Below are 21760 nucleotides of genomic sequence, written 5' to 3'. Positions count from 1 at the left end.
ACAATATTGTGTTGGCTTCTGCCATATATCAATCTGAATCAACTGTAGGTATAATGTCCCCTCCCTCTTGAACCTGCCTCCCACTTTCTAGCCCTCTAGGTTGTCACAGAGCACCAGATTTAAGCTCACTGCATCATATAGCAAATTTCCACTGGCTATCTAAGTTGACATATGGTAATGTATATGTTTTAGTGCTACTCTCTCAATTTGTCCCCCCACAATCATTTTTATACTGAGAGACTAAAGCTGAAAAAAATTGTAGCACATGATCAATATGCTAATGGAAAATAGCAGCTGTAATTGAATTTTTGTTAAAAGTTAGAATATATATATTTGAAATAGTTATATCTTATATAAAGCAGATGATTCTAAATATTTAAATATTTACATCCTAAACAAACTAAACTTTGATTGATTTTAACAGACACTGTGAATTTTAAGTTAAATCTAATCTAATACAGACAGTGTGTTTTAATCTAATACACTGTATTAGATTTCCGAACTAGGTCACACAGTAAGAAGAGATTTTTTTTTTAAGAAACCCTCAAATTCTAGATGCTTTATCACTGTCAGATAGTGACAACTACACGTCTTAGATATCAGTGAGACTAACCACTTTACAAATTAAACAACTGGCTCAGAAAACTAGTGATTTGGAAAATATCAATTAGCCAGGTAAAACAGAATTTGGAGTAGAACTCAGACTTTCAGAATTGATGAAACTATACTACTTTAAATAGATCCCTTAAAGTTATAACAAAAAGATAACAAGGATACTTAATTCATAAAAGTTTGTCGTTATTTAAAACAAATTAGATGCAAAGTTCAGCTTTGTTAGAGATTCTCTGCAGATGAAAAGAATTTCTTTTCAATTCCTTTACCTTACCATGAATTTGCCCTACCATCCAAATCATTAAGCACTGATCTACATATGTAACAGTGCTAGGTGCTGAAGAGCATGCAAAACTTCCTTCAAAACAAATATACAACAGTGACCAACCTAAAGCAACCGACAGTATAGTAGAGCGAGTAGACCGAGTATAGCAGACACTGATGGTGTATCATGGGATGTATGGTACTTTCTTTATACTTGTTCAAACTTAGAACAAAATCAACTTCCCATAAGTTAAGTTGTAAATTATTTAGAGTTCATTTTAACTAATGTTGTTGTTCAGTTGCTAAGTCATGTCTGACTCTTTGTCACCCAAGGATTGCATGTCAGCCTTCCCTGTACTTCACTATCTCCTGGAGTTTGCTCACATTCATGTACATTGGGTCAGTGATGCTATCTAACCATATCATTCTCTGCCATCCCCTTCTCCTCCTGCCCTCAATCTTTCCCAGCATCAAGGTCTTTCCCAATGAGTCAGCTCTTCACATCAGGTAGACAAAGTATTGGAGCTTCAGCATCAGTCCTTCCAATGAATACTCAGGATTTGATTTCCTTTAGGATTGACTGGTTTGATATCCTTGCTGTCCAAGGGACTCTCAAGAGTCTTCACCAGCACTTTAACTCAAAATCATCAGTTCTTCAGCACTCGGCCTTTCTTATGGTCCAACTCTCGCCTCCATACATGACTACTGGAAAAACCATAGCTTTGACAATAAGGACCTTTGTTGGACACTTTAGGTCTTACTCTCATTAAATTTCAAACAAAACTCTGGACCTTTTTCAGGAAGGATCCATTTCATTGAGGTATAATATATGTATGCAGGAATACAATTTGATGAATTCTGTCATACTTTAACAACCTAAGAAACCACTATTTCTGTCAAAAACAGAATATTTCCACACCTTCTAAATTTCATCCTGCTTCTTTGTTGTATATCCTTCCCTTCTGGCTCAGGTCCTAAGCAACTGGTGATCTATTTTTTGTGTCTGGGTTTTGGGCTTCCCCAGTGGCTCAGTGGGTAAAGCGTCTGCCTACAATGTGGGAGACCTGGGTTCGATCCCTGGGTCAGGAAGATCCTTTGGAGAAAGAAATGGCAACCCACTCCAGTATTCTTGCCTGGAAAATCCCATGGACTGAGAAGCCTAGTAGGCTACAGTCAATGGGGTTGCAAAGAGTTGGACACGACTGAGCGACTTTCCCTTTCTAAAATTTAAAATAAATGTAGTGGTATAGTATGAGCTGAGCTCATTTTGTTCATCTGACCTACTTTAGATTCATCCTTGTTGTGCTTATCACTAGCACATTCCTATCTTACTGCCAAATATACTCCTTTGTATACTTTATATCATATTTTGTTTATCCCTTTGCATTTTATGGATATCTGGGTCAGTTTCAGTTTTGGCCATTGTGAATAAATCTACTTTGAACATTCACACTCAAGTTTTTGCAGAGACATATGTTTCCTTTCTGTTGGGCATCTAGAACTTCAGTAGCTGTTTTATGATGTGTTTCACTTTTTAAAAACTGTCCAACTGTTTTTCAAAGTGGTTATAAAATTTTACATTCCTAACATCAGGGTATACTTTCTTATTAATTCACATCTTTGCCAATACTTGGTATAATCTTTTAAATTTCAGTCTTTCCAGTCAATATTTAATGGTATCTCATTGTTGCAATTTTCGTTTTCCCGATGAGTAGTCTTGAGCGTCTTTTTATGTGTTTTTTGGTCATGAATATGTATTCTTTTATCAAGTGTCTTTCAAAATATTTTGCCCATATACTTTGGATTTTCCTATTGTTAAGGAAAATTAGAAAGAAAAAAAGAACTTAGAAAGTATCTCAAGACATAAAATGATGTAGCTTTTTTTGTTACACTGAAGTAATTTTTTTTCTATTCTTAGTTTGTTGAGTTTTTATCATAAAATGGTGTTCAGTTCATTTCAGTTGCTCAGTCATGTCCGACTCTTTGCAACCGCATGGACTGCAGCATGCCAGTCTTCCCTGCCCATCACCAACTCCCAGGGCTTGCTCAAACTCATGGCCATCGAGTTGGTGATGCCATCCAACCATCTCACCCTCTGTCATCCTCTTCTCCTCCCACCTTCAATCTCTCCCAGCATCAGGGTCTTTTCCCATGGTCAGTTCTTTGCAACAGGTGGCCAAAGTTCTTCAAGCTGAAACTTTACAGTCCAAGCTTTCTTTATAGTCCAGCTCTCACATCCCCACATGACTACTGGAAAAACCATAGCTTTGACTGGATGGACCTTTGTTGGCAAAGTAATGTCCCTGCTTTTTAATATGCTATCTAGGTTGGTCATAGCTTTTCTTCCAGGGAGCAAGCATCTTTTAATTTCATGACTGCAGTCACCATGGGCAGTGATTTTGGAGCTCCCCAAAACAAAGTCTCTCACCGTTTCACTTCCTCATCTATTTGCCATGAAGTGATGGGACCGGATGCCATGATCTTAGTTTTCTCAATGTTGAGTTTTAAGCCCACTTTTTCACTCCCCTCTTTCACTTTCATCAAGAGGCTCTTTAGTTCCTCTTTGCTTTCTGCCATAAGGGTGGTGTCATCTGCATATCTGAGGTTAAATTTTGTCAAATACCTTTTCTGCGATCTATGGAAAACATGTGCAATCTTTTATTCTGTTAATATGGTGTATCACATCGATTGATTTTCCTATACTGAACTGTCCTTACATCTCAGGGGTGATTCACACTTGGTCATGGTGTCCTGTTGGATATTTTTAATGTGCTGCTGGATTCAGTTTGCTAATATTTTGTTGAGAACTTTTGAATCTATGTTCATTAGGAATACTGACCTGTAGTTTTCTTTTCAGGTGGTATCTTTGACTTTAGTACCAAGGTGATGATTGTCTCACTGAACTTGTTAGGAAGTGTTCTCTCCTCTTCAATTTTTTTGAAATATTTGAGAACTGACATTAATTCTTTAAATATTTGGTTGAACGGTCCAATGAAGCCATGTGTCTGGAGTTTTCTTTATTGGGAAGTTTCTGATTATTGATTCACTCTCCATGTTAGTTATAGGTCTGTTCATACTTTCTTCATGATTCAGTCTTGGTGTGTCTCTGGGAGTTTATCCACTTCTTCTAGGTTACTCAAGTTTTGGTACATAAATGTTTGTAGTAGTCTCTTATGATCTTGTTTATTTCTGTGGCATCAGTTGTAATGTCTCATCTTTCATTTCTTTTACTTGTCGTTCTTATTAATTGGCTAGCTAAGAATCTGTCAATTGTTCAGCTTTTCAAAAAACTTAGTTTCATCAATTTTTCTATTATTTTTAAATTCTATTTTATTTCTGCTCTAGTCTTTCTTATCTCCTCCCATCTGCTAATTTTGGACTTAGTTGGTTCTTTTGTCTCCCAGCTCCTAGATATATAAAGTTAGGCTCTTCACCTGAGATCTTTCTTCTTTTTAAATACAGATGCTTATTGGTTTAGAAATCTCTCCTAATACTGCCTTTTCCACAACCCATCATTTGTAGTATGCTGTGTTTTCTTTTGTCATAACTTATTTTCTAATTTCCTTTTTGATTTCTTCTTTGACCCAGTGGTTGTTCAAGAGTATATGAATTTCCATATAGTTGTAAATTTTCTAGTTTTACTTCTGCTACTGAGTTCGTTTCATTCCAGTGTGGTCAGAAAAGATCCTCTGCATGATTTTAATCTTCTTAAATATGCTAAGACTTGAGAAGAATATATTTTGTTGCTGTTGTGTGAAATGTTCTATGTATGTCTGCTAGTGCCATTTGGTCCATAGTATGGTTCAAATGCTCGCTTTCTTTATTGATCTTCTGTCTGGATGCTTTATCCATTATAGAATGTAGGGCATTGAAGTTTCTTACAGTTATGATATTAGTGTCTTATTTCTCCTTTCAATTTTATCAATGTTTTTTTATACATTTAGGTACTCTGGTGTTGGATGCATACTCATTCATAATTGTTACATTTTCCTGGTGGATTCACCCTTTTAGCATAATATAATGTCCTTCTTTGTCTCTTATGACAGTTTTTGACTTGAAGCCTATTTTGTCTAACTAAAGTAACACCTACATTCTTTGGTTATTATTTTTATAGCATCTTTTTTCATCCTTTTACTTTTACTCTATGTGTGTCCTTAGGTTGACAGTGAGTTTCTTATATATAGCATATTGTTGGGTCTTTCATTTTTTTAGTTCATTCAGCAACTCTTATGTCCTTTGACTTCAGAGTTTAATCAATTTACATTTAAAGTACTATTAAAAAGAAATTATTTATATTGCCATTTTGTTGATGTTTTCCTATTAGTCTTATAGTTCTTTGGTCAGTTATTTCTCTCTTGCTGTCTTCCTGTTTTGTTAATTTCTGGTATTAATACATGTTGTTTTCTTTTCCCTTTTACTTTTGTGTAACTTCTATAACATATGTGTGCGTGTTTACCTTAAGGCTTACAAAAATATCCTATATAACAGTCTATTTAAAGCTGATAACTTAAATTCAATTGCATACAAACTCTATATTTAAACTTCTGCCCACACTCCAACCTTTTAGTGTCATCATTTATATCTATTTATCTTGTGTATCTTTTAATATCCTTAATAGTCTTTATATTTTTCTTACCTTTTATACCAGAATTGTTATTTACCCAACACCATTATAGTAATACAATTTCCGTATCTGTCTGTATATTTGTCTTTATCAATGAGTTTCATACTTATGCTATTGTGTTACTTTTTAGCATCATTTTCAACCTGAAGAGCTTGCTTTAGCATTTCCTATAAGACAAGTCTAGTAGTGAACTCTTCTAGCTTTTGTTTATCTGGGAAAATCATTCTCTCTCCATTTTTTTGAAGGATAATTTTGCAGAGTATGTTATTCTTGCTTGGCAGTCCCCTGCCCACCCCCTCCCCCTTATCCCTTTAATTAGATTATCCCGCTCGTTTTCTGACCTGTGAAATTTCTGCTGAAAAATCTTTCATAGCCTTATAGGGGTTCCCTTGTATGTGACAAGTTTTTTCCTTCTCTGCTTTCAAAATTCAAAGGTCTTTGACTTCTGATAATTTGATTATAACATGTCTTGAAGTGTGTGCATTTCTTTATATTCTTTTGACTTCTTGAATCTGGATGTCTATTTTCTACTCCACTTTTGGGAAGTTTTCAGTCATCATTACTACTGAATAACCTTTCTGGTATTTTCTTTTCTGTCTGGGATTCAATGTGTATATTGGTTTGATGGTGTACCAGTAAGTCCCTTTAGCTTTGTTTATTCTCTTTTCTTTTTCTGACTGAATTATTTCCAGCGATTTGTCTTCAGATTCATTGATCCTTTCTCGTTTTATTATCCAGTCTATTGGCAAACCACTGAATTTTTCACTTTAGTTTTCATGTTCTTCAGCTCCATGATTTTGTACTTATATATATATGTATATATATATATACACATTTTTGTTCACACTGTGTGGATTGTGGAATTATAGTTCCCTGACCAGTGATTGAACTTATGCCCCTTGTAGTGGAAGTGTGAAGTCCTATAACTGGATGATCAGAAATTGCCTTAATATTTTCTATCTCTTTTGAAGTTCTACTTTGTTGAAATTGTTCATGCTTTGGTCTGTTGCCTGTGGTTAGCATCTTTATGACAGTCATTTTGAATTTTCTGTCAGGCAAATTATATAGCTCTGTTTCTTTGGGGTTTCTGGATATTTGTTTTGTTTGAAACATCTTTGATTCATTTTTCTCAGCCTCAACTCTCTGCATTAGTTATACATTATACAAAATAGGTATTATACATTATAATACATTATACAAAAAATAGGTATTATACAAAATAGGTATCTCCCCCAATCTTCATGGACTGGCCATGAACAGCAGAATACTGTCATCAACCAACTTTTCCAGAGACTCTGGGGCCCTCGATCAACTCTTTCCCTCCTCAGGGAGTAGCAGGAAGTTGTAGCCCAGGTTTCTTCACTCTCTGCTGAGGAAGTAGGGGAGCTATATTGTTTGCCAGCTGAAGGTGCTATCCCCATTCTCCTCCAGGTAGCTAAACTGTATTGCACACCTCAGACTTCCAAGACTGGTAAGATAGGAGGTCTCACCTCTGGGGAGCACCCTACGAAACACTGGGGTGCTGGACATATGAACTAACCCCTTCCTTTGGGGGAAGCTCAGAGCTAGGTCTCATCCCAATTGTATGGCACTGTGCTGGGGTCAGGGACTCTAATGTGAGTCTGTCCCAAACCTCCTTACTGGTTTGGATGATTTTGTTTTGTGTTCACCTGCTATACAGGAGACTTTCTATTAGTTTCTGGATTTCTCACATGGAATTTGTGAATTGTTGCTGAACTGGTATGTTTGTAGGGGGATGGAGGGTCCATCACTATCTTGCTGATGTCACCCCAACATGGCTTCTATTTTTTCCTGTTGTTGACAGTTTTACTGTGAGCAGAATTTTAGGTTGCTGGTTATTTTCTCTCAGCATTTTCAAAATGTTTCACCATCTTCTGGATTCCTTAGTTGTTAATGAAATGCCAAAATAAACTAATTTTCATTCCTTTTTTTGTAATATCTGTATTGAGTTGTTTTAAACACAGTTTGTCTTTGGCATTTTAAGATATTACTCTTTGTTCATTTACCTTTAACCTGTCTTGGATTTTTTTTTGCTCTCTGAATTTTAAATTTAGCATCTTTCATAAATTCGGGCAAATTCCAAGTCATTATTTTTTTAAGTAATTTCTCTAAAATTCCAATACATTGGACCTGCTCATTATATATTAATTCTTTAATCTCTTTTCTTATTTTCCATCTTTTACTTCTCTGAGATATATTTTGGGTGATTTCTTCCTCACATCTTTCAGCTTAATGATTTCTTTTTAGCTATTTAATTTGTTCAGTTCATTTCAGTTTGTAATTTAAATTGTTTTTTCATTAAAAAATGATTTCTTTCCAAATGTGCCTAATTTACATTATTTATTATGTATCAATAGTGTTACCTTATTAAATCAAATAAATAGACATGTTATACTATATGTTCGATAATTCTGACATCTTTGATCTTTGAAAGGAAGAGTCCTCAGAGTGATTTTTCATTTTGAGCTCATGTTCCTTTGAATTTTGTCAGAATTCTGGGTTTATAGTATACTTCTCAACAGATTATTTGGATTTGCTCCCTCCAGGTGCTTGAGGTTACCACCAAGTCAGGGTAACATTAAACTACATTTTTCCAGTTGAGCTTTTTCCTCCTCTAAAATCACAGAAGTGTGATTTCAGCCTTCAAACCTGTGTGAGAATAAGCTTGCTACGCATTTTCAGAGAAGACCTTTTCCCTCAATTTGTATCTCCTTCACCTAGAGCCATGGCAGAGACAAGCACAAATTCCACCACCAACCTCTGAAAACTTTTCTTTCTCCCTAATTCATGTACTTAAGATGTGTATTTCAAGAATTCTAGCCTTAAACTGGAGGGGAGGAGTTCTCTGATTAGACCTCACAACAAGGTATTGCCTCCAATGTCACCTCTTCATACCAATGTGTTGTCACCCCAAGACACTGAAATTCAGGATTTAGGTTAGCAGGAAGCAGCAAGCAACCACCCCCAAAACCCAAGACAAACATCTGTGTGGTACTTTACAATTTCACATTCACTTTTTTATGGCTTCTTGTCTCTGAAGAACTTCCTCACTTACAAACTCAATCATCCACTGAAAGGGATTAAATGCTCTCTGCAGCATTTTAAGACATTTCTCTGAGTCTTTGTTCATCCAGATGGCCCTGGTTTCTACTTCTATAAACTAGGAGGTGAGGGTCATAAGCTGAGTAAGAAGGAGGAAAAAAGTTTGCTGAAGAGTGGAAAAGGTTTGAAATGGTGGGAAATGGGAAAGCAAGATAAACAGCGAACACTAAATAATAAGCGGTATAAATGGTATTCAGAAAAGTTCATAGGCAGGAGACCACTTGACAAGACTTTATATCTCATGGGCTATACAGTAGTCTCATTTCTGATACAGATTAGACATAAAACCTTGGAAAAATCACACTGTTTATACCTAACTATTTCATAGGGATTGTGAAGACATGTGTTGTGAAGTGTTTTGAAAATACTAAATCACATAGAATGTAAGACACTGTAATCATGTCTTTGCCATAGAAACGTATCTCAAACTCTTGCTTTACAGATGATCTCAAGAAAAATAGAGTCAAGTTAATGGATAGAACAGCTTAGTAGATTTGGATAAAAACAGTTTATAATCACAGTTAAGGATAAAAATCTAACACTGAGAAAAGTATAGTTTCCAGTAGATAGTAACTGACTCATGAGGTGAGACTTAATTTGTTTTGCAGGCTTTTCTGTTTAATAGAAATTGTTAAAACCAAATTAGCAAAGCCCTAATTATTATGGGCCATTTGCCATGATATAAAAATAGTTTTGCTAAGTGAAACTCTAATATATTAAAGCAACTTCATCAGTAAGATTTTACCTGTAGTAATCAGAAGTAACTAATTGAACCAAGAAAATCTAAGAGAATCTTAGCATTCACATCACAGGCAATGTTTTAGGCACAAAATATAAAGATCTCAGAAAGTACACAAATAATTTACCTCATATATTCATCAAAATTAACTCTCAAATTTTAGATGGTTAAATATTTTCAAGATTTTGGTCTTTTCAAGATTGTCATCCAAAAATATATTCACTACTGTTCTATGAGTTTAAAATATAATAAAGTAACTTCTTATCCTTAGGGAGTTTCTATTTTAGGTGATAAAAGTACTTTTGTGAGAAATCATAGACCATTATAACAAAATGAAAGTACCTGTTAAGTTGAATTCCACCATGTTCTCTGACATTCCATCAATATTTGGAAGAATATATCAAATGTCAGGGACAATGACAGCAGCCATGTATGTAAGAGTTAAGATTCTGAATTTAATTTTCCTAGCTGTACTGGCATTGTGATTTAGTAACTGCATTTTATTGTGATTAAGCAACTGGCACTCATGTTACAAAACTGCAAGAAAAAAACGTCAATATGGGTCATGGAGGTGAACTCATTGATTTTGGCATGCATCAACAACACTGCAAAGATACTATCAACTCTCATTTTAAGTCCTTTTACTTGTTCCAATGGTAGGTAGCATGTTTAATCAGATAATTTGTTTTAAAGACTGAACCCTTCTCTGGTACAAGTACAGGAGTGTGAACTTTTCTTTGGTAAAGTACATGTTCTATTAATCATGCTGGAAAAAGTTCAATAGGTGTTTTAAACTTAGTGCACAGGTTTATTATTTTTTTCCAGCTATTTGTTCCAGGAGGTAAGTATGTAAATCTAATTATTTCAGAAAGGGCTACCTCCCTTTACCTGAATTCCATTCAAGTATGGTCAAGAAAAGAGTGGTTTAAGCAATCTTAACTTTTTGAAAACCTATTTTTAGAATAATTAACACAATGTATTTGAAGTAGTAATGGTTGTTTTACAAACCTTATTTTTATACTGCTCTATGGTTCTTTGTAACTAAGTCTTTAAGTTAGAATTTAATTTTAAACTACTACTGCTGCTGCTCCTGCTAAGTCGCTTCAGTTGTGTCCGACTCTGTGCGACTCCATAGACGGCAGCCCATCAGGATCCCCCGTCCCTGGGATTCTCCAGGCAAGAACACTGGAGTGGGTTGCTATATGTTTTTAATCAGTGAGAAGTGGATACAACAAATACTTTAAAGAAGTCAAAAGTAAAATGAAACTGGCATTTAATATGACAGATTGGGTAATCAAGAAGCACAACTATTTAAAACAGATATAAGAGTCTTTTGGTTTAAAAAAACGTCAAATGTTAAGTTTTATACTTGTCACCATGTAGATTTTCCCTACCACTCTGCTGTAATACAAAGAACTCACTGGGAAAGCCTTATTCATTCCGAGTGATCAATAGTTCTTCCAGTTACTTGGAATTGATATAAAATTGAATTCAAAAACTGGACATGGAACAACAGACTGATTCCAAGTTGGGAAAGGAATACTCCAGTGAGGTATACTGTCACCTTGCTTATTGAACTTATATGCAGAGTACATCATGTGAAATGCTGGGCTGGAGAAGCACAAGCTGGAATCCAGATTGCAGGGAGAAATATCAATAACCTCAAATATGTAGATGACACCACCTTTATGGCAGAAAGCAAAGAACTAAAGAGCCTCTTGGTGAAAATGAAAGTGAAAGAGGAGAGTGAAAAAGTGGGCTTAAAACTCAACATTCAAAAAACGAAGATCATGGCATTTGGTCCCATCATTTCATGGCAAATAGATGAGGAAATGAAACCGTGAGAGACTTTATTTTGGGGAGCTCCAAAATCTCTTCTCCAAAATCACTGCAGATGGTGACTGCAGCCATGAAATTCAAAGACACTTGCTCCTTGGAAGAAAAGCTATGACAAACCTAGACAGCATATTAAAAAGCAGAGACATTACTTTACCAACAAACATTGTCTAGTCAAAACTATGGTTTTTCCAGTAGTCATGTATGGATATGAGAGCTGTACTATAAAGAAAGCTGAGCACTGAAGAATTGATGCTTTTGAACTGTGGTATTGGAGAAGACTCTTGAGAGTCCCTTCGACTGCAAGGAGATCAAAACCATCAATTCTAAAGGAAATCAGTCCTGAATATTCACTGGAAGGACTGAAGCTGAAGCTCCAATACTTTGGCCACCTAATGCGAAGAGCTGACTCATTGGAAAAGACCCTGATGCTGGGAAAGACTGAAGGAGGAGAAGGGGATGACAGAAGATGAAATGGTTGGTTGGCATCACTGACTCGATGGACATGAGTTTGAGTAACTCTGGGAGTTGGTGATGGACAGGGAAGCCTGGTGTGCTGCAGTCCACGGGGTCTCAAAGAGTCAGATACAACTGAGTGACTGAACTGAACTGTTTTAAATACAGATTCCTTTGTATTTTTTCTATTGAATATGGAAATGATTTCTGGTTAAAAATGTCTCTTTTTAAATAGGTAAAAATATGTTCTCTTAAGTATAGTTATGTGTCTTAAAATCATTCGTTTTATAAAAAGACAAGGATAGACAAACAACTTACACTCTTTCTAGGAGACATTCCAAAAGGAAAAAAAAACTTTAGCCCAGCTTCTTTCCAAATTATGTTTTCTAGGATAATAGAACCTTACTGTTTTTTAAAAAGTACACGACACAAATAAGATATCCATTTAATAGGAAGACTTTTAGACATTTAAATATCTTCCTCACTAGCTTGGAATAACAGCAATCAAAAGTCTGAAAATCCAATCTGGATATTGTGTAGTTTACGCTGTAGAAGTATACTTTCAGAATTTCAAGCTTAAATATAGATGCTTTTTCCCTATTGTGATAATGTTTAGTCAATTTGTGTTTACCTTAGGGTGAGAAGTATGACTGGGAGAAGGCACAAGGGGACCTCCTGCTGCTGCTGCTGCTAAGTCACTTCAGTTGTGTCCGACTCTGTGCGACCCCATAGATGGCAGCCCACCAGGCTCCCCCGTCCCTGGGATTCTCCAGGCAAGAACACTGGAGTGGGTTGCCATATCCTTCTCCAATGCATGAAAGTGAAAAGTCAAAGTGAAGTCACTCAGTCGTGCCCGACTCTTAGTGACCCCATGGACTGCAGCCCACCAGGCTCCTTCGTCCATGGGATTTTCCAGGCAAGAGTACTGGAGTGGGGTGCCACTGCCTTCTCCAAGGGGACCTCCGGGGCACTGAAAATGATGCATATCTTAATCTGGGTGGTGGTAACATGAGTGTATGCATATATAAAATTTCACCTACCTGTATATGTAAGCTTTATGTACTTTATTGTATATGTTATATTTCAAGAAAAAGTAAAAGGGTGTTTAGCTACTTATGAAATGCCCAACTGTTTTACAATGCCTCATTAATATGACTTTGTTAGTCAAAATGGTATAGGAAAAAACAAATTATCTGATATGGGTGGCTTAAGGACTGCTAATCATGCTTAGGCAAACTATATCTGAAGCTAGAGCAAAGTTTTAGTGATGAGATGTGCTGGTAGTGTATCAGAAATTGCCAGGGAGAATACAGTGTATCAGCTTAACTATAAAGGACTGAAGTACTGTAACAGTTTAAGCAACAACCAGAAGATCAGAACACCTGCAAATAAATGATGTGACTATGGCATGTTTATTTGACTTATTTACCCGTGCTTTTTATTTCTGCTTACTGTTTGGGTTTTTGTCACTGTATTGCTTGGACTTCCAAATGATTGGGAATTGTTACATATTCTTAACTGTTGTTTTTAGTGTGGTAAAAAGCTGAATTTATGATTGTGCTTTTAAAATTATGCATTCAACTTCATAGCTATTACTGGAGAAGAGTTGGTTTACGCAGGAAATACAAATACACAATCTGCCTCAAATGTTTTTTACTTTTGCTCAGAACCATGTTAATTCTCATCACCTCCAAAAGCCTTTGAGAGGATTAGCTGCATAGACCAATATTGTTCTATATTAGTCAGTATTAAGCATATGATGTCACCTTGTTTCCTCCCCTCCTTAAGCTTTTTTTTTTTTGCGGGGGGGGGAGGGGAGTGGGGTGTTTTCTTTGTCGGTTCTTTTTGGGGGGGTAATTCTCAAAATTCCGTGGCTTAAATACCACTAGCTGGCACACATGATTGATAAATTTACACTCTCAAACCTGTTTGAAATGGGTCAAATACCTAAGCGCTGCAGAACAATGCAAACCAACCAGCAATTCCTCATAAAAGAGAAAGGGGGTGTGATTAGGTGCCAGCTATTAAGCAAGTTATTGCAAAAACAGTTTAGTGGTTTGTTTCTGCAATAGGTGCAGGTTAAACTAGTATTTTCTCTTAATTAGCTGGAAAAAATAAAAAAAAGACTAGGCTTTAGAAGGTAGAATAAATAGTCGAGGCATGAAGCCACTGGGGCAAACACACTCGGGGCTTTACGGAGGTCTTTATACTGACCCTCGGGATTGGTTACTGATTATCAACCCTGCCGGGGAACTATCGAACGGAATCTGTGTGAGGCTTATCGAGCCCCGGGTAAGGAGATGCAGGAGGGAATATAAGCTTCTAATAAAAGAAACGCAGTAACAATAGCAGAGGAACAGCTCTGCCTGGTGACGTAATGGCTGGCAGCAGTCCAGCTTCAGCAGAGCTGCTGCTACCTCAGCATCCAACCTCTCTCAACAGAGTCCAGCTTCGGCAGAGCTACCCCTGCTGCTACTTCTTGCGATGCCACTTTGTCGGTGACACCGACACCTTCACTTACAAGGGCCAGAACGCCAGACAAAGGCTGGTCCTGCTGTTTCAAGTTGTCTGAACACACACTCTCTCTCACCACCCGCACCCCACCCCTCCCCAACTCCCCAAGCCCCTCAGTAGTCCAATCAATCGGCTGCTTAAGTTTAGGGCCAGAAACCTGGCGCACACTCCAGGCGTGCCTCAGTTTCCCCGGACTGCTCTCGGATCCGCTTCTCCCGGTCCGCACCCCACCCACCCCCCACCCCCAACCCGACACTGATCCTCAGCCCGAGTGAAACGCGGCGGCCCCTCTCTCCCGCCCGGCCCCGCGTGCCGGTCCTCCCGCCTTACCTCCGCCAGGTAGAGGTTGAGGAGACAGAGCGTGGAGAACTGGAGACAGGAGGGGAAGCAGTAGAGCAGCCAGTGGGGGAAGAAGTGCAGGTAAGCGGGCGGCCGGAGCAGGGGCAAGGAGCCGCTGAGCGAGAAGGCGGCGGAGAAGAGGGTGGTCCTGAGCGCTGCCCACAGGAGACAGAGGAAGAGACAGAGGCTCTGGTAACTCAGCCGCCGCTCGCGGTACAGGAGCAGCCGCCACAGCTGCAGGTAGGCAAAGGCGAAGAGCGCGGCGTAGAGCAGGGCGTGCAGGATGCTCAGCGCCAACTGCACCGAGCCAGGCACCGCGGCGCCTGAGGCGGCAGCGACCGCGTCTCCGCCGCCCCCGCCGGGCGTCGAGGGCTCGCGGCCGGCCGCCGGACCCGGCACGGACACCCTCATGAGGGGGCTGGGGGGCGGGCGAAAGAGCGCGGGAAGGAAGGGGCCGGACTCGGAGCCGCCGTCGAGGGGGAGAAGGATGTCCCTCTGACCCCCCACCCACCCCAACCTCCAACCCCAGGAAGCGCCGTGACAGGACCCAGAGCCCCGCGGAGAGCAGCCGCGGCTCCTCGGACCCCGCCTCCTCTCCTCGGCCCCCCACCCCCGGGGGTCTCGGCTCCTCCTGCTCCGGCTCGGCTCGGTGGATGCAAAAAACAACTCTCGGCTGGAGACAATCAGCTGAGAAACCCGAGCATTTGAGGCGCTCGCTCCGCACCTTGGGCTCCAGCCGATTGGCCCAGGAGGGCACGCCCCCTGGGCGCCGCGCTCGGAAGACCACAGGCCATAGGACCCGTCGCTCAGAGACCCCACGATCTCATTGGGTGTTCGTTTTCCCCGCCTGCTCCCTCCCCTTCATTCCCCAACCATGCTGCCGATTGGCCCAACTACTGCACGGCCTACTCGCGCTGGCGGGCGGACTAGACGTCGCCTGTCACCGGGGTGGCTCTTGCCCGCCCCCTGCGCTTCCCATTGGCTGGAGAGGCCGCACAGAAGGCCCACGAGGACAGGGAGGAGCCTCGTGGGTTGTTTTTTTGCTCAGGCGTCCGACTCAGACGAGCGGTGCAGGCTGCTGCTGCGGAGGCGGGAGGACAGTGAGCTCTCAGGTAGGGGGAGCGGTTCGCGGTTACTGGGCAGGCAGAGCACGGCCCCGCCTTCTGGCTCTCATCCTTCACGTGGAGGGAACTGTCGGTCCGCAGTCCAGATCCCAGCCGGCAAGTCTTGTCCTCAGGTCTCGGGTACGTAGGTGGCAGCGCGGGTCCTGGAGACGAGGGCTATGGTATCTGCAAGCAGGGATGCTTGCCGGCATTCGGACCTGGTGGGTCTACCTCAGCAATGACCGCACCACCCGGCTGTGGAGTTTGGCTTAAATAGGGCCTCACCTGGATGCTTCTTATTTGTTTTCTTCTTTTTCCCTAGCGTGAGCGCCCATAAAAAGTGAGCCCTTTGTGGGGAGGAATGAGGCGAAGGCTGAACGGAAGGTCTAAGTAAGAGACCTTTCCCTCCCTCAGGACATGTTCCAGAAGAGAGTGGAATGGGATATGGAAAGGGAGTGGAAAGAGAATGGGATGGGTGTGGAAACTGTCTCTGAGTAGGGAGGAAGTGGGCATTTAAAACTTAGAATTTGGAAACATACTGTGAGCGCTAAGTTAGGCAAAACGAGAGAATCAGAATTTTAAGTATATGATGGATGTCTGGAGAGGAAAAGGGTAATAGTCTGTGCTTTTTAAATTCCAGATGTATTCCTTCAAAGACCGGACCTGTGTGTGGGTGGATGGTTGCGCTGTATCTAGGGCTCAGAGATAAGGAAACAAATGCTGTATTATATTACTTAATGCTGTAAATAAGTGAGGAGTAAATAGATCTTCCCACATACAGTGGACTGACATATTTGTTGACTTGGGGGGAGGAGAGTTGTTTGGTAACAAAATGAGCAAAGTAGTGCAAAATGATGAGAGAATCATTTGTGTTCCCCTTAGGATAGGTTATTTAAGTATCCCTGTGAAAGACACTGCTACATTTATTTGTGTAGCTAAGACTCAGCCTTTCCTAACTCACCATCCTAAGAAGCGTGTTGCTGCCTTCTTTCCTAGCTAAGAGATTCACAGAGAAAATAAAAGTCTCCAGATTGTGGGACAGCAGTTCAGCCAGGCACCACATGTTGGTGTGTTCTGAGTTCTGTATAGGGTGTGCCGACAAACTGATGGATGTTGAGGTCTGGTACTGTTCTGTGAAGATCCCTCAGATGAAACACTCAGCTGAGCAGGTTGTGCCATGCAGCCAACCTACAGGAGGGCAAACTTGGAGTGAGAAGTTCACAGGCCGAATCCAATATCAGTGCTCTACAGAAGGATCTTTGTTTGTTTGTTTGTTTGCAGTATAAGGCATTTGCCTCATGTATTCATAGAGAATGTGGTTAGGCCAGTACACTGATTTGAAAGGGCTCAGAGAGCTCCTCGCCCCAGTGACTTAATTGATTGCAGTTATGTGCTTTTGGAGAAGGAAATGGCAACCCACTCCAGTGTTCTTGCCTGGAGAATCCCAGGGACGGTGGAGCCTGGTGGGCTGCCATCTATGGGGTCGCACAGAGTCAGACACGACTGAAGTGACTTAGCAGCAGCAGCAGCAGTTATGTGCTTAAGCACATCAACTAAGCATGGATTCAGAGTTATGTGCTTTTAGGCACTTGTCAAAATCAGGAAAGCCACTTATTTCTGGCATGTTTTATTTTTGTATGTTTTATAATCAGTGAACCAGGTCATGAATAGATTTTCTCCATGAAGGGGTTTTTCTTTTTTCCCCAAATTCTCTACTCAAAGTGAGACTAAACCACACATGGGCTTCCCAGGGGGCTCAGTGGTAGAGAGTCCACCTGCCAATGCTATAGAAACAGGAGACACAGGTTTGATCCCTGAATCAGGAAGATCCCCTGGAGAAGGGAATGGCAACCCACTCCAGTATTCTTGCCTGGAGAATTCCTTGGATAGAGCAGCCTAGCAGGCTGCAGTCCATGGGGTTGCAAAGAGTTGGACACAACTGAGCACACACACACATACTCGTTTCACATCTTTGCTTGTGAGATTTTTTTTTTTTTTTAATTTCAGAGTCATAGGAAATCGGGATAGTCATCTTTTTCTCCTTCCTTTTTGGGGCCATGTATATGGGGAGGTGTAGATAGAAAATTTGCCTCACTCCCTCGGGGAAACTTTATGTGGAGATGTGTTGACTCCTTTTATTGCCTCCTTTGGGTCATTAATGATAAACTGTGAGATTTATCATTTATGAGATCTAATCAGCATTTTATTGGAGGCTGGTTCAGTGAACAGGTTCTGTTCTCTAATAGCAGTGTTAAACTGTAAGTAAGCTAATTTTTGACAGGATGTTCTTACAGGAACTTTTCAAGTATTATATGCCCCATTTGTTGCAGAATATGAAGTGTGGCTTTTACCAGAGAATGATGCCTACAGATCTTTGTTTAATGTTTAGAGTTGCTGATTTCCTCTTTCTCAAAATGGGAAACTGTTAGTTTTATGTTTAATGATAAGGGGAATTTAGGCCTTTACAGAGGAAACTAACCAAGGGTCTTCTAGAAAAGCTTGTGCCTGGAAAACCTAAAATTTGAAATGTGTCCCTGATGCACAATGGTTGAATATTGTTGTTTTGGGAGAGGAGATTAGCACAGTGGTCTTTGAAAGGAGAAGAACTGTTTGCCAAGTGTTATATATGGGACTCAGTTCCCAGATGAGATTGCTTCAACTGAAAAGGGCCATCATCTGCTCCATCTGCACAGAAGGGCAAATCCTGTCTACACCTCTCACTAGCAGGAGGATCAGTGTTTTGCTTCTGAGGTTCTTCCTCCTCCTTTCTCAGAATTCTGGTGCTGAGCAAAACAGACTTCTGTTGCCGTTAACATTTTATTTACAAGCTTTAGCCCTTTTTATACTAAAACTTCACGCATCCTGTCTTACAGTGTTTGTCATCCTCTTGTATTTGTCCTTGGTTAAATGTCACATACTTTTTCCCAACTTTTAAATGACCTGTGCATGCATACTTGTTTATAGTTTAGGGATGAGGCAGAAGTTACATCTTACATACTAACTCTGATTATTTAGCCAGGAGCATCATATTGAAGAACTAAGGGCTCTTTCCAGATCCAAAGGCTAAGAGTCTGCACTTAGTGGGGAGGTGTCTGTGTGTAGTATTGGCAAATATTTGCACATGAGTTCATTTTCTTTTCATATTGGCACTGGTTGTGGTAACAGTCAGTTGCATTTTAGAGTCATCTTCCCTTTTAAAATTTCCTAACTTGAAATTGGGTCAACTTCTTGTGAATTCTTTGAAATATATTCCTTTAAGATCTAGGATATGTTTTTATGTTCAAGTCACTCTCTTCTTAGCTGTTACTAAAACAAATAGGGCTAGGTTGGGTTATAGTGTAATAACAACCCTAAATCTTTAAAAGTTTAAAGCAAGATGTTTATTTTAACACTAGTAGGCTGGGAGCCTTGTCCCATGTTGCCCTCTTCCTGAGACTTGATTTAACAGTTTGAGTGTTTTCAATCCTTGTGACAGAGACAAAGTGTATCATGACACATACACATTGACTTTTAAAAGCTTTTGGAAGTTACATATGATACTTTACACATTTCATTGGCCAAATCAAGTCATGGCCATATGTTACTCGAGGAAGTGGGGAAGTAGAATTTTAACACATGTAGAGACCTAGAAACATTTGGACACTCTACCATTTCTGTGAGTAGACATTCTCCTTCCTATATGTACTTCAAAGAATCCGTCTGCCAATACAGGAGACGTGGGTTCAATCCCTGGGTCAGGAAGATTCCCTGGAGAAGGAAATGGCAACCTACTCCAGTCTTCTTTCCTAGGAAGTCCCATGGATAGAGGAGCCTGGCAGGCTACAGTCTGTGGGGTCCCAAAGAGTCAGGCACGACTTAGTGACTAAACAACAACTATATTCTTCTTACTATATGTACTTCATCCTTGGCTCTTCTCTGTGGAGATAACCCCTAACTCCCATTCAGTCACTGTGTCATGCTCAAAGTCTGGGATCTCTGAGTAATGCTTAGTAGCCATGCTCTCTGGACTTCATAAGTTATCTGTTTCCCTTACACTGTTGAATTCATAGAGTAGTTGTAGGGACATATAACTACAATACGTGTCCTTATTAATAATATTTGAAGAGGAGAAGAATGGAAGACATAAACCAGACACTGAACTGTAGCGTTTTTGGAACCTTGCTGGACAGATGTTGCTAGGGCTCAAAGTATAAGAAAAATGAAATAAAAAAGCATATCAAATGACTAGTTAACGTTTGACTAGCCCACAGATTTACTTTGTGAAATTGCTATAAAAGCTGCTAAACATTTATAGTCAATTTCTGTGTTTTTCTCATTATTGTAGACCAGTGCTGCTGCTGCTGCTGCTGCTGCCGCTAAGTCGCTTCAGTCGTGTCCGACTCTGTGCGACCCCAGAGACGGCAGCCCACCAGGCTCCGCCGTCCCTGGGATTCTCCAGGCGAGAACACTGGAGTGGGTTACCATTTCCTTCTCCAATGCATGAAAGTGAAAAGTGAAAGTGAAGTCGCTCAGTCGTGTCTGACTCTTTGCGACCCCATGGACTGCCGCCCACCAGGCTCCTCTGTGCATGGGATTCTCCAGGCAGGAGGACTGGAGTGGGTGCCATTGCCTTCTCCTGTAGACCAGGGACAGTTAACATTCTAGCACATGCCCTAGAGCATAGATCTTTATGGTCCTTGGCTTTGGCTTGCAAGAGATCCTTTGATTTTTATCATCTTTGGCCACATCTGAAGTTGGACTTTGGAGAATATGGCTTTTTTTCTGTGGCTGAGCAGTTTTGTCAGTGTGTTTCCTGACCCTGCAAAGGTGGGGACTTAGGAATTGTTTTAAGTTTTGAACAGCTAGACTTTTAGATGGTGGTGCTTCTTTGAGTACCTTTCTTTTATTTCCTCGTTAAACGTAATCAACAGCAGCTATCACATACTACTCATCTTCTCTCTTCCAGCCTCTTCTCTTAGGGTCATAAATAAGTTCTTTAGCCACATGAACCTAACTACCTGCTCATAAATTCATTAGATACTTCTCACTTCCAAATTATTGTAGCGACAGTTATATCAAATGTTTTGTTATTCCTTAACACGAATCATTTGTTGAGGTCATGTCTCTGTGTTTCCTCGAAGAGAAAAAGTTTCCATGAGTAGTCTCAGAACAGTTTCCTGCTGCTTGGCCCCTGAGCCTATCTATGTGTGGGGTTCTTGTTAAGGCAGCACCTCACTTGTGATTTATATACTGGTGAAGATAAACTAGATTATGCTGCAGTAATCCACCCCCTGCCACACCAATCTCAGTGGTTTAACACAACAAACCTATGGTATTTCTTCCTATGTCATATATTCATTGCATACCACCTGGGGGTTCTCTGGGCTGTACCCCATCTGGGACCTATGCTGACAAACAGCCACCATCTGAGTGTTTTCAGTGATTGTGACAGAAGAAAAAAAAGCCAAGCACTTTGCACAGTAGCTGTTAAACTGTTGTGTGAGACAACCTTAGTGCTTATAGTGTTGAAAAAGCAAGGTATATGGGGTTTTAGTTTATCAGCTCTATTGTAAATTGAGAACTAAATTGTTTCTCATTACCCCTGAAATGTTAAATTGAAGAGTAAATGGTCTTCATGACCACTGAAATGATAAATGTCTAATTTAGTATGATTTTTTTCCCCTAAATTTTTCATTCTTTAATCTCTTCATTCTTTACTGAAAAGTTCCACTCCTATCCTTATGAGTAATTCTTGCTACTTTTTTTTTTCCTGTCTCCTGTTTTGACATAGTGATCTTTTGCTTAAAAGATAAGGAATCTATTTGAAATTAAATTAAAATTCTCACCTATACCTGTTGGTGTGTCTTTACTTTCTAAAAGTATGATGTTTAATATAAAAACTAATTTCCCCAAACTATGTTCTTTTAAATGTAGATAAAATATATCAGCAGTAGAAAAGCTTCCCCAAAGAAGAAATTGTTCAAAAGAAATTTGAAAGTAGCAAAAGTATAAGAAAAGAGAACTGACAGTGGACACAGAGAACAGCGTGGGAGTAAGTACAGCATGAAAGAAGATAAGATGATATATAGACTAGAACTGAATTAAAATATGAGTTGAAGGACCTACTTGCTTTTCTAAACTGTTTAAATCCATCAAAAGTTACTAAATGTA

General features: G+C 39.9%; 2 protein-coding genes across 3 annotated transcripts in view; one reads left to right on the top strand and one right to left on the bottom strand.

The window, feature by feature from the left end:
• The window catches only part of GPR137C (G protein-coupled receptor 137C), a 56760-nt gene extending 41842 nt beyond the window's left edge, over positions 1 to 14918 (bottom strand). The window contains exon 1 of the mRNA XM_040225865.1: positions 14499 to 14918. Coding sequence (XP_040081799.1) covers positions 14499 to 14918 — 420 coding nt within the window. The remainder of the gene's footprint in view (positions 1 to 14498) is intronic.
• Positions 14919 to 15537: 619 nt separating this feature from the next.
• Positions 15538 to 21760, top strand: part of TXNDC16 (thioredoxin domain containing 16) — a 90675-nt gene continuing 84452 nt past the window's right edge. The window contains exons 1-2 of one of the 2 annotated variants that reach the window (XM_040225863.1): positions 15538 to 15619; positions 21524 to 21641. The gene's annotated coding sequence lies outside the window, so the exon portion shown is untranslated. Of the gene's footprint in view, positions 15752 to 21523; positions 21642 to 21760 lie in introns of both variants that reach the window. The other variant, XM_040225862.1, reaches the window with a different exon arrangement.

This window comes from Oryx dammah, unplaced genomic scaffold (genome assembly GCF_014754425.2).
Source record: "Oryx dammah isolate SB20612 unplaced genomic scaffold, SCBI_Odam_1.1 HiC_scaffold_26, whole genome shotgun sequence".
Lineage (NCBI taxonomy): Eukaryota > Metazoa > Chordata > Mammalia > Artiodactyla > Bovidae > Oryx > Oryx dammah.
The sequence above is the reverse complement of the archived record's forward strand: the minus strand, read 5'-3'. Positions and strand labels throughout refer to the sequence as shown.